This window comes from Lynx rufus, unplaced genomic scaffold (assembly GCF_022079265.1).
Source record: "Lynx rufus isolate CCGP_SWC_20201006 ecotype Redwood Valley unplaced genomic scaffold, mLynRuf1.p SCAF_17, whole genome shotgun sequence".
NCBI lineage: Eukaryota > Metazoa > Chordata > Mammalia > Carnivora > Felidae > Lynx > Lynx rufus.
The window spans coordinates 42,158,008-42,170,703 of record NW_025814831.1 but is presented as its reverse complement, the minus strand read 5'-3'; the positions used below and the strand labels follow the sequence as shown (position 1 = coordinate 42,170,703).

The following is a 12,696-nucleotide window of genomic DNA, read 5'->3' as shown; positions in this document are numbered from 1 at the left end:
CTTAAAAGAAGTAAGTAAAGCCACCCTTGGATGATTTGTGGTCCTGAAAGAAAGGGAGAGACTGGATCATTGAGACACATGATTAAGAGCCAACCCCCCGCGCCCCCACCCCCCCCCCCCCAGCAATACTCCAGACTGTTTCCCAGCCATGCACTTAATCAGAATTAGAAACAGGTAGGGAGACTGAATTAGAAAAGCACATGTTCAGAATAGGATGAAGACAAGGAACCAGTGGTTCTGTGGGTGGAGTATACCTGAGGCCATTAAGATTTGGGGATACTTTTAGTACAACTAAGTGATCATGGACTCAAAGGACTAGAAAGGACTGTTTAACAAGTATAAACTTGACTGGCATCCATGGCCGTGATGTCAGCCGAGGCCTGCTTCCTTGTGCCTCATTCTTCAAAGTGAGGTCCATATATACCTGCAGCATCAGCACCACATGGAAACTAGTCAGCAATGCAGCACCACGGGCTTCACTCCAGACATACCATGTCAGAACCCTCATTTTAACAAGGTCCTCGGATAATTCGTGTCCACGTTAAAGTTTGGGAAGCACTGCTCAAAAGATCCCTGTGTAGGGAAAGCGTAAACACACTCCTCCTCCTCCTCCTCCTCCTCTTCCTCCACCACCACCCCCCCCCCACCACCCACCCCCCCCACCTACCCACCCACACACACTCTGTAGCCAAATTTCCAAATGGCGTTGAATCATTTCTAAAGCTTAAATCTTAGTCTGAAGGAATTGTCCAACTTAGTATTGTATCAGAGTTCATTGCCCTTCTTAAATAATTTAATGTAACAAAAAGTGTAAAAGATTACACTTTTTGGCTTGAGGATTACACAGATTGCCTTGGTTTGATAGTGTGATAATGTTACTAACTTTAGTTGCCAGAATACTGTATTTAACTGCAGGCCCAATCCTCTTTCTATAAAATATAAATAGTTATATCTTCATTAGAGTGTAGTTGCAGAGTCATTTACAACTATAGTCAGACAAACTGCAATCTGTACCGAAGATTTCTAAATGTTTCTTAAAGCTTTATAATTTGAAAGAACCTCTGGCAGAGATAATAAATCTGAAATTCTTAGTACTTTTACTCCATATTTTGGTTTTGTAATTATCTTGATTATAGATTTATTACTTATTTATTTGTCTTAAAAGTGATAATAGCATGTAATCTGTAGGCTTGTCTTGCTTGTACCCTAATTAAATCATAGAATTTGAAGAGGTAACTTCGATTTTCTTTGCATAGAGAAAATCTCTCCTGGCTTTAGAGAAGGAAGAGGAAGAAGAGAGAAGTAAAACTATAGAGAGTTTGAAAACAGCACTGAGGACAAAACCAATGAGGTAATTCTTTTCTGGGTAGCATGTGCTACTTACCACTCTTCTTTTCTCCCTTCTTTTCTACCCTTCTTCTTTTTTCCTGAAATAGCCAAACTTTCAAGGATGTCTTAAATGCATGCAATTGAACATAAGTGAAATACTTTAATCGTTGAACATTGAATGAATTGATTTTCTTCAATTAGAAGATATGCAGACAGGGGCGCCTGGGTGGCGCAGTCGGTTGGGCGTCCGACTTCAGCTAGGTCACGATCTCGCGGTCCATGAGTTCGAGCCCCGCGTCAGGCTCTGGGCTGATGGCTCAGAGCCTGGAGCCTGTTTCCGATTCCGATTCTGTGTCTCCCTCTCTCTCTGCCCCCTCCCCCCCCCATTCATGCTCTGTCTCTCTCTGTCCCAAAAATAAATAAACATTGAAAAAAAAATTAAAAAAAAAAAAAAGAAGATATGCAGACAGCTGTTAAGATGGTAAAATAAAAAAAGAGACTAGCAAGTATTCGTTGCAGGTACACTGCTGGTGGGAATGTAAAATGGTTCAGCCACTTTGGAAAACAGTTGGGCAGTCGCTCATACTGTTAAACGTAGTATCGCCGTATCACCTGACAATTCTATTCCTCAGTATATAGCTAAGGGAAATGAAAACCTGTCTCACAAACACCCATGCAGGAGTGTTCATGTTAGTAGTATTCCTCGTGGCCAAAAAGTAGAAACAACCCAAATTCTATCAGCTCATAAATGGATAAATAGAATGTGATATATCCGTACAATGGAATATTATTTGGCCCTGAATACAATAGAATATTGAAATAGAATAGAATATTGATACATGCTACAACATGGTTGAGCCTTGAAAATATTTATGCAAAGCGAAAGAAGCCAGATATACAGAAGGCAACATAGTGTATGATTCCATTTATACGGAAGATCCAGAAAAGGCCAATCCATACAGACAGAAAGATTAGTGGTTGCTTAGGATTGGGGTGAGGGGGAAATGGTCTTTTGGGGATGACTAGAGTGTTCTAAAATCAGATGATGTCAGGGCGCCTGGGTGGCTCAGTCGGTTAAGTGTCCGACTTCAGCTCAGGTCATGACCTCGCAGTCTGTGAGTTTGAGCCCTGCATTGGGCTCTGTGCTGACAGCTCAGAGCCTGGAGCCTGCTTCAGATTCTGTGTCTCCTTCTCTATCTGCCCCTCCCTTGCTCATGCTCTGTCTCTCTCTCTCTCTCACTCTCAAAAATAAACAAACATTGTGGTGCCTGGGTGGCTTAGTTGGTTAAGTGTCTGACTTCAGCTCAGGTCATGATCTCACAGTTTGTGGGTTCCAGCCCCACATCAGGCTCTGTACTGACAGCTCAGAGCCTGGAGCCTGCTTCTCAGATTCTGGGTCTCCCTCTCACTCTCTGCCCCTCCCTGCTCGTGCTCTCTTTCTCTCTCTCAAAAATAAGTAAACTTAAAGAAAAATTTTAAATAAATAAACATTAAAAAAAATTGGGGGGGATGCCTGGGTGGCTCAATTGGTTAAGCATCTGACTTCAACTCAGGTCATGATCTCACGGTTCGTGAATTCAAGCCCTGCATCGGGTTCTATGCTGACAGCTCAGAGCCTAGAGCCTGCTTCGAATTCTGTGTGTGTGTCTCTCTCTCTGTTCCTCCTCTACTTGCGCTCTGTCTCTCTCTCTCTCTCAAAAATAAATAAAGATTAAAAAAATTTTTTTTAATTTTTTAATCAGATGATGTCAATGGTTGTACATCTCTGCATATCACTGAATTGTACATTTGAAAGTATGAATTTTATGGCTTGTGAGTTATATCTCAATAAAACTGTTACTAAAAAATGATGGGGGCACCTGGGTGGCTCAGTCAGTTAAGCATCTGACTTCAGCTCAGGTCATGATCTCACAGGTTTGTAAGTTCCAGCCCTGTGTCAGGCTCTGTGCTGACAACTCAGAGCCTGGAGCCTGCTTCAGATTCTGTGTCTCCCTCTCTCTGTGCCCCTCCCCTATTCTCGCTCTGTCTCTCTCTCTCTCAAAAATAAATAAAAATTAAAAAAAAAAAAAAACAAAACCATGATAGGTAGTCAGCCTTCTCTGTGTGTCTCCCACGCCTTCATTTTCCATTAATTAGGTTTGGTGAGATGTTGGGGTGCTTCTAGTTACATTTCATTAACATAGGTGCTATGAAAGAAGCCAATTGATTCAACCAATTGGGCTCCATCTGGGTTGTGTGATTGCATGAAATGGCTGGAAAAATAAAGATTTCATTTTCTTTGTTTAACTATAAAATATTAAGAAAAACCTATTGACTTATCAAAAATTCTGTGTAGTTGTGTGACACAGGTTTTCTAGCCAATCCTAACTACATCAATGTTTCCCTATTTGTGTGTGTTTTGCATTCTCAGATGTTAATGGGTATCCAAGGCAAAATAAATTTGGAAATTTCTGCTGCAGTCGTATAAGCAAGTTGTGTTACTTCTGAAATTTTCAGAGACTTCAAATGCATATGCATATTGTGAATTACTCTCACTGACTTTACAGTAAATAAGCACTATAGATGCCAATTAAATTAATGAGCAGTGACAAAGAATTGCTATTATTTTATATATTGGGATTCCAGCAGCATGTCCTACAAAAGAAGAGTTTTGCTGCAGAATGTTAATAATATAGGTTGTCATCTGTTTGACAAGCAAAAATTCTAGAATTTAAGGATGCTCTTTGACATTCATTGATATGGGTCAGGGGTTAACGTAAAGGTATCTAGGGGCTGAATGCTATAACAACGCGGGATCAGCAGATGACTTTAACTTAAGACATATTCTGAATGTCTTCCTGTTCCTGAGTTTCTATGGTTGTATGATCTGTTGATTGGTTCTTTGTATCAGCTGAGATCTTTGTATCTCAAATAGAGATTATTTTACCTTTCTGAGAGACCTGACCATTGGGTTTGTGCAGAGGAAGAGGCCAGGAATTAAGAAGACTTCATCAGTGTAGATCTTTGGTGCTCAGGACTTATGTCTTCCTTCCTCCTCCTGTCCCTGCAAAACTTTTCCATTAAGGGCTATTAGAAAATTCCAAATAAACTTAAGTCTGATGCATTTTAACCTTCTTCTCCTGACAGGTTTGTAACCAGATTCATTGACTTGGATGGCCTGTCATGTATTCTCAACTTTCTAAAGACCATGGACTACGAGACCTCAGAGTCTCGAATACATACCTCTCTCATTGGGTGTATAAAGGCGCTAATGAACAACTCTCAAGGCCGGGCTCATGTCCTGGCTCACTCTGAGAGTATAAACGTGATTGCTCAGAGTCTGAGCACAGAGAACATTAAAACAAAGGTGGCCGTGCTGGAAATCTTGGGCGCCGTGTGCCTGGTTCCCGGGGGTCACAAGAAGGTTCTGCAGGCCATGCTGCACTACCAGAAGTATGCCAGTGAAAGAACCCGCTTTCAGGTGGGCATGCTCCCTTGCCACTTGGTCACTCACCCCTTTTGACAGCTGCCTTCCTGGCCCTGAAGGGGGAACATGACTTATTTCCCCCTGTGATGATTACTCACACTATGTCTTCCAGTCTTTCTGTCCTTTTGGGTTTTAGTACCAGAGTAGAAGATGCTTTCTATAGTTAATCAACCTGGGATTTTAGATTTACTGAACTTGAAAATGTGGCCCTGCTTTCTACACATCATGTAGCATATATCTTTTGATTCCATGAAATGCAGTGTTCCCTGAAATTTTTATAGGTTACCATTCTTGATTTAGTATTAATATATACAGTGGGATTATGTCACCATATTTATGCTCAAATATAAAGAGCTGAGTTGACAAAGCAGACAAAATATGTATTTTGTGTGTGTGTGTGTGTGTGTGTGTGTATACACACACACACACATACATACATAATACATATATGGATGTATGTGATGTAGGAATTTTGAAAGTTTTTTGAACTAATTTTAAGAAAAATAAAAGATGGCTTTCTATAGATCCATGTAATTCTGACTAAACACAAGATTTTTAAAAATTGACTTCTGAGTATAAGGATTAATAAAATGAATGTACAATTAGTGATTCAGTCCTTTGTTTCTATATTTGTGTCCTTGGTAGACATTAATCAATGACTTGGATAAAAGCACAGGGCGGTATCGAGATGAAGTGAGTCTCAAGACTGCCATCATGTCCTTCATCAACGCAGTGCTGAGCCAAGGCGCTGGGGTGGTAAGAACCTTCCATACTGCTATTGAAAACATGTATTATTGAAGAATAATGTTAAAAAAAAGAGATTACTATGTAGTCCAAAAAGCATAAATATGTATTTTATCATCCTTCACTTTCAGGAAAGTTTGGACTTTAGACTTCATCTTCGCTATGAATTTCTGATGTTAGGAATTCAACCTGTAATAGATAAATTAAGGGAACATGAAAATTCAACATTAGATAGGTAAGTCAGACTGTTCTCATCTGAGATCATTCTCAAGCTTTTTCCGTATGTGTAGTGCTAGCCTGTGAACTACATGTGACCTTTGTGTAGCATAAGAAGCTGGCCCCAGACTGTTAGTTCAACTATGATGCTTTTATATTAAGACTTTCTCCGTGAAGGAAGCAGCACATTGTGTGGAGAACCTCATGTGGGTTCTGGCATCAGGCTGAATTCACATTCTTGTCTTACCTCTTTCACTTGCTATATATTCTGGTCAAGTTACTCAATCTTTCTGAATCTTCCTGTTGTGTTTTTTTTTTTTTTTCCCTAAGATATATGATGATGATGACAACTATGTTTTATGGGCTATTATGAAAATTGACTATAAAACTTGGAGGCACCTTGATAGGCATTAGTTAATTTTCACTTTCTTGTTCATTGGCTCTTGTTTGCAATCATTTTACCATTTCTAAGATCTCCCACCAGCTCTCAGATCTCTCCTACTGCTCTCCTACCTCGTTCATGCACTCTTTGATATTCTGTGAACATGTCAAAATATTCTTGCCTCAGGGCCTTTGTACTTGGTATTTGCTCAGCATTAAAAGATCTTCCTACAGATGTCCAAATTGCTTATTGCTCCCTGCCAAGAGACCTGTTCCAGCCAGTGTGTGTCCACCACTCACCTTACCTCCCATTATTCTTTATTCCCTTTACTCTGATACGTTTGTCTTCATAAAACTTATTATCCCCAGTTGCTAAAATACATAGTAGGGACTCCATAAATATTTGAATGAGTAGGTGAATGGCATGAATATTTCTTTGGTGATCTTAATTCATCAGTCAGGCAAGTGGATTTGCTTTTTCCATAAAAGAAGTCTGTGAGCAGAAGCTGGACTTGGTTGTGTTGGAATTTGATAAACATTTATTAATTATCTAAAGTGTACTAGGCATCCTAGGCTTTGAAGCCTGTCTCTTACTGTGATCTCACTCAGAGTATCTTTTTTCCTTAGAACATAGTTAAGCAAAGGCATTCACAATTTTGTCTTATTTCTTTTAGAGCTATCTCTGACAATTTTGGAAAGGCCTTAGTATTAATGTCCTAATTCCTATGTGCTTGTGTTTGTAGGACATTCTACTTTTAATAGCTTCTCTTTTATTGGATTTCAGGCATTTAGATTTTTTCGAAATGCTCAGAAATGAAGATGAACTAGAATTTGCCAAAAGATTTGAACTGGTACGTATGGTCACAATTATTCAGATTTAACTCATGAACTCATGGACTTCCCTTGCCGTAACGTGTGTTGAGTTGACGTGGACCGGTACAACCGAAAAGCAAAATCCGGGTTTTGTTTTGCTACCTAAGTGGCAGGATTAGCCGTGCGTGCCTTGGATTTGCTTACCTTGCATTGCAGCTATTGAGAATGCCGGGCGTTGACTTAGATCTCTTTTTCATACGGAATAGGTTCACATAGACACAAAAAGTGCGACTCAGATGTTTGAGCTGACCAGGAAGAGGCTGACCCATAGTGAAGCTTACCCTCACTTCATGTCCATCCTGCACCACTGCCTCCAAATGCCTTGTGAGTGTGTTTGTGACTTACATGTGTGTTTTTGAATGTTTGGACATCATCCAAAGGGCTCTGTCTTCTGAGCAGCGCTGATTAGCTTGGGTGCACACCAGGGATTCCAAACCTTGCTTTTGTGACAGTCCAACGTGTCTCCACACAGCTTAAGGGGTATTATGACATTCTAAAAATGAAATGAATTATAACTTACTTTGATTTTAAAAATAAATATATGCCTTGCAACACATTTAGAAAGGGGTAGAAAGTACCTCTCAATCATGTAAATGATCATCGCATGTCAGAATTCCAGAAACTTTGGGAAGTGCTGGTGCAGATGTTATAAACATCTCTGGTTCTGTGGCTCTGGCGGGTGACCGCTGTTGAAACATATTCATCCTAGTTTAGAAACAACATGAAGTATTTTTCCACCCTTCTTTTCTTTTTTAGACAAGAGAAGCGGCAACACCGTTCAGTACTGGCTGCTACTAGATAGGATTATACAGCAGATAGTTATTCAGAATGACAAAGGACAGGACCCTGACACCACGCCTTTGGAAAACTTTAACATTAAGAATGTCGTACGAATGTAAGTTTCTGATTTTGCTGTCTGTGAGATGATAGTCACAATGTAAGGCGTTTACTTTATCCTACTTTAAAATAGCAGCTGGGAGAACCGAAATGTTCTAGAGGTCAAATATGAGCGCCTATATATACATATGTAATGTATCTGAGTAACATCTGGGTTTAAATGGGTTTCAAGCATGCTGAGGATTTTTCTGCAGAGGACTATTTTTGTACCTAGAAGAGCATGCATTTTGGCAACGGTCCTTTTATGTTTTTGTAATGAATGCTCTTTTGACTATCATACAGGTTGGTCAATGAAAATGAAGTTAAGCAGTGGAAAGAACAAGCGGAAAAAATGAGAAAAGGTAAATAGTGAGGACCCGATGAGAGAAACGGCCGTGTATTTGGTTATTGGGCAACTCTGCTTTCTGTATATTTTAGAAACTTGCACTGATATTTCTTACTGACTTGAATGCATCCAACAGCCTTTCTTTTTCTGTGTCTTAAGGGCATTTTGCCCTGTTTTCTCTCGAATTCAGCTATTTTGTCATGCTGATTGCCAAATATTTTATCCTTTTATTATAATTATGTAAATTTTTTTTGAAAAGCTTGTAGCATTTGCTATTTGGCATTCATTAACTCAAATTTTCTTAACTACCACTCATGCCAGCCCTCCCCCCACTCTGTAACTGCTCTTTAAAGCACACTAGGTTTTAAGGGGGACTACCCAGAATTTTAACAGAAACCCAGACCACCTGGTTTCAGCAGCCCAATTCTCCACATGACCTTAGTTTGGCACCCGTTATAAAAAGAGAAATCATATAGAAAATCACCCATCATTGTAGATACAGGCATTATGAGACGTAACTAGGCCAGCTCTTGGTGAGTACTTGAGCATGTCTTTGGTCTTAACACTCAGCATCAAGTGATAGGAAAGTCATTTGTACCCATCACTGTGCCAGCCACTCACAGAATGGATAGAAGTCACCCTCTCCCTTCCAAATGCTTGCAACTTGAAGTCGGCCGTCTTATGAAAACAGTCCTGTTCCCGGCCTCTGCTCTTTCACTCTACTGGCCGACTGACTTCCTTTTCCTTGTCCAACTTACTTAGTCACAGCCAGTGACACACAATAGCACTCACCCCCGATATTTAGTGCGTTGAAAAGAGGGTCTAAGAGATGCCAAAGCATTTCCTTTTCCCTCATCACATTTGTCCTTTTCCGTGGAGCAGAAAAGCAGGGCCACCACTGGTAGCAGAAAATACCAGACACGCAGTGCACCTATATTAGAAGTCCCATATATGAATTCAGATTGCTCTCACACAGGTGAGGTTGCTGTATACCGTTTTATAAATAGATTCCAGAAGCTGCTGTAGAAAGAATAGAAACACTGACCAAAAGTTGGGGTGAAGAGAGGTGATACCGAAGAGAAAATGGTCAGGTGATACTTTAGGGGCAAACGTAGAGCACAGGGATGTGGGTGTGCAAGCTAAGGAGCACACCCAGGACAGAAGCTTTGGAGTCATTCAGGCGGTCACTCAGTGCAGGCTTGTTGAACTCCTCTATGTGTCAGGCCCTGCACTGGGCTCTGGGTCTGAGTCTCAATTCCATTCCTCACTGACTGCATGCGTAGGCATGCAGACTCCTCTTCTCCACCCTCCCCCTCTATAAGCTGAAGATTATATCTAACTTGCAGGGCTGTTGCAAAGATTAAAGGACAAAACAAATATAAGGACTTTAACCTAGTGCCCTATTGATTGCACTATAAATGATAGGGACTATGGTAGATTTAGGCGGCTGAGGTGGGATGAGAAATAATGGCCAAGGTCAGTGGGCAGAACAGGATGGTTTAACGTGAGGTCACAGGTGGAGTGTAAAAGAGGAGATACTGTAGATACAATTAATTCTTTTCTGAAGTCTTCAAGTAGCAAGGCTGTATCAAAAAGGGCACCCGATGATGAATCGGAGGGTGGAGGCTGTGAAGAGATGGGAGTTCTCTGGCCCTGAAAGGTGGAGAATTTCTCTACTATGGCATAGTCAGTAGTAAGTGTTCAAGAAGATCTTAGCAAATGGATGGTAAATGAACGCCTTTGTAGGGAGAATCCTTTAGGCTGCAGCTTCCCAAACCTGGCATTACATCAGAATCATCTAAGGAGCGTTTGAAAACAAATCCCTAAGCCCTGTCCCTGACCTGTAGAAGACATTCCCAGAAATGGGGTCTGGGGCTCCTGAAATGTTAAAATCTCTGAGGTGGTTCTGAGGCACAGCAGGATTTGTCAAGGCTTAATGACCGGTCGTAAGAGTCTCAAGTCTTAGAATTGTGAAAGAAGAATGACGTGGAGACAGAAGAAGGAAAATGGGATACAGTGAGGTGGGTTTCAGGCGCGTCGCCGAAGAAGTCAGGGATGCATTCATTCACAGAATGAATAGTGGTCACCTTAACTTCAAGACTGGTAGAATTCAAGGCTTTCAATGGCGTGAACTCTTCTCTGCAAACTCAGGAAAGAAAAAGTAAGAGATGGAGAAAGCGAGAATTTAAATGTGTTATCAGATTCAGAAATAGAGACCAATTCTGTGTAGCTCAGCCCCAGTGGGTTATATCTCTCGTGGGTTTACTTTATGAAAAGAGTAGGAATTGGGGCCAAGTATTTGAAATAAAAACCTGCAGCCTCAACTTCATTAGTCCTCTTTCCCAAAGCTCCTCACTCCCGCAAGGGCTGGAGTCAGCAGGCATATTGGCAATGTAAGTAAACATTGGGCTCCATTGGATGCCTCGTTCCATTATAGCAGGATTGGGAAGTTAGTAAAACTACAGCTGAGAGCTAATATTTTTCTCCCCATATTGTGGCGATTGTCATGCTCTGCCCTTAAAGTCTTTAATGCTGAGAATCTGATAGCATTTGCTTTCACAAGTTTTAAGGACTATTTGCCAGAAGCATAAAATACTTCAAGTCCAGGTAGCCTTCCGAGAGGAGAATGGGAGAGAGGACTCGGTGTCGGGACAGACGCGGTCTGGCATCAGCATATCCCCAGGGAGCAAGATCCTCCCTCTCAGCCCTCTGCTGGTTGGACACAAGCCAGCAACCTGGCTAACAAACAATGGCTTCTCTGGTTCTCATTTCTAATTTGTCAAAAGAAGCCTTTTTAATATTCATTTTCCCTAGTGTGGCTAAAGGGCCATTTTTATGACAGGATCCTGAATTAAATACCAAACGGGCACCATTATCCTCCACAAATAGGTGCTCACCCTTGTGTTCCATTTTCAGGACTGTGACTTCAGGGTCTCTTCTTCAGTATTTTACAAGATGTAGTTAACCATAACGTTGTTCACCTAAAGACCCCTCCAAGCACGAACACCACTGAGTCCACAAGTCGCTCCCTCTGACGGAGGAGAGGAATAATATTTACCTAATGAAGAGCCTCACATCATCCTCAGCCAGTTTTCTGTTTAGAGAAAAACACTTCAGCTTTGAAGAGTCCCCTGTTTTCACGTCCCGTTGTTTTCTTGTGTAGAGCACAATGAGTTGCAACAGAAATTGGAGAAGAAAGAGCGCGAATGTGATGCCAAGACCCAAGAGAAGGAGGAGATGATGCAGACCTTAAATAAAATGAAAGAGAAGCTCGAAAAGGAGACTAGCGAGCATAAGCAAGTCAAGCAGCAGGTGGCGGATCTCACAGCACAGCTCCACGAGCTGAACAGGGTGAGGGCCGGGGCCACGGGCCGGGTCTTCGTTTCTGAGCAGCTGCTGGGCCTCGCTTACCCTGGAGCCCCTCTACCTTAGGCAGACAGCTTCTGCCTGGGTATCCCAAGGTGATCTATCCCAATGGTTTTAAGACTTCCTCCCTCTGCCATCGTGTAAGTCAGGCAGCAGAGGGGGGTTGGGGGTGTGTGTATTTAAATAAATGCAGATTCTCTAATAAGATCAAAGGAGATTACATTAACTTTTTTTTTTAAGTTTTATTTATTTACTTTGAGAGAGAGAGAATCCCAAGCAGGCTCCGTGCTGTCAGCATAGATCCTGATGTAGGACTCGAACTCACCAACTGTGAGATCATGACCGGAGCCGAAATCAAAAGTCAGACGCTTGACCGACTGAGCCACCCAGGCACCCCACGTTAACTTCTTAAAATGAAAACTGATTTCATGAAAACCAAACTCGGATGCTATAAGAAGTGAGGGATACGTGAGTGCTATACAGACAAGCACTAACGTGCCACATATAAAGGGCTGACTCAGTAGTCCATGAAGACCCTAAAGCCCATTTGATTTATTGCTCCTTTTAAACCCGTCTTCTGAGAAATGTGAATTTCTCTGTAACATACGTTTTAGGCAAAGTTTCAGACTCCGAATCATCCAGTGAATTTACTTCTTCCACTGACCTTCTCTTTTCCTATTTTTACCTTTTCAGAGAGCTGTCTGTGCTTCGATCCCAGGTGGACCCTCCCCTGGAGCCCCAGGGGGGCCCTTTCCTTCCTCTGTCCCAGGGTCCCTCCTCCCCCCCCCCACCACCTCCACCCCTGCCAGGTGGAATGCTTCCTCCTCCACCCCCTCCCCTTCCTCCAGGCGGCCCTCCTCCTCCCCCAGGGCCTCCTCCCTTAGGGGGGATCATGCCACCTCCTGGTGCTCCACTGGGTCTGGCACTCAAGAAGAAAAACATTCCTCAGCCCACAAATGCCCTGAAATCCTTCAACTGGTCTAAGCTGCCTGAGGTAAGCCATTTGTTCTGATTTTCCCCCTAATGGATAACATTAGCAGCTCACTGTGCTGTCACTGAAAAGGGAAACAGCCCTGACTGTTAAGTGATTTCATTTTCT

At 41.9% G+C, this 12,696-nt stretch overlaps 1 protein-coding gene across 1 annotated transcript in view; it reads left to right on the top strand.

Annotated features, from left to right (window-relative positions):
• Window positions 1-12,696, top strand: part of DAAM1 (dishevelled associated activator of morphogenesis 1) — a 175,349-nt gene that overhangs the window by 120,841 nt on the left and 41,812 nt on the right. Inside the window, 11 exon segments of the mRNA XM_047079568.1 lie at window positions 1,257-1,351; window positions 4,456-4,789; window positions 5,441-5,551; window positions 5,671-5,774; window positions 6,921-6,987; window positions 7,216-7,333; window positions 7,766-7,904; window positions 8,189-8,247; window positions 11,395-11,582; window positions 12,291-12,377; window positions 12,379-12,591. Of these exon segments, the coding sequence (XP_046935524.1) occupies window positions 1,257-1,351; window positions 4,456-4,789; window positions 5,441-5,551; window positions 5,671-5,774; window positions 6,921-6,987; window positions 7,216-7,333; window positions 7,766-7,904; window positions 8,189-8,247; window positions 11,395-11,582; window positions 12,291-12,377; window positions 12,379-12,591 (1,515 nt within the window).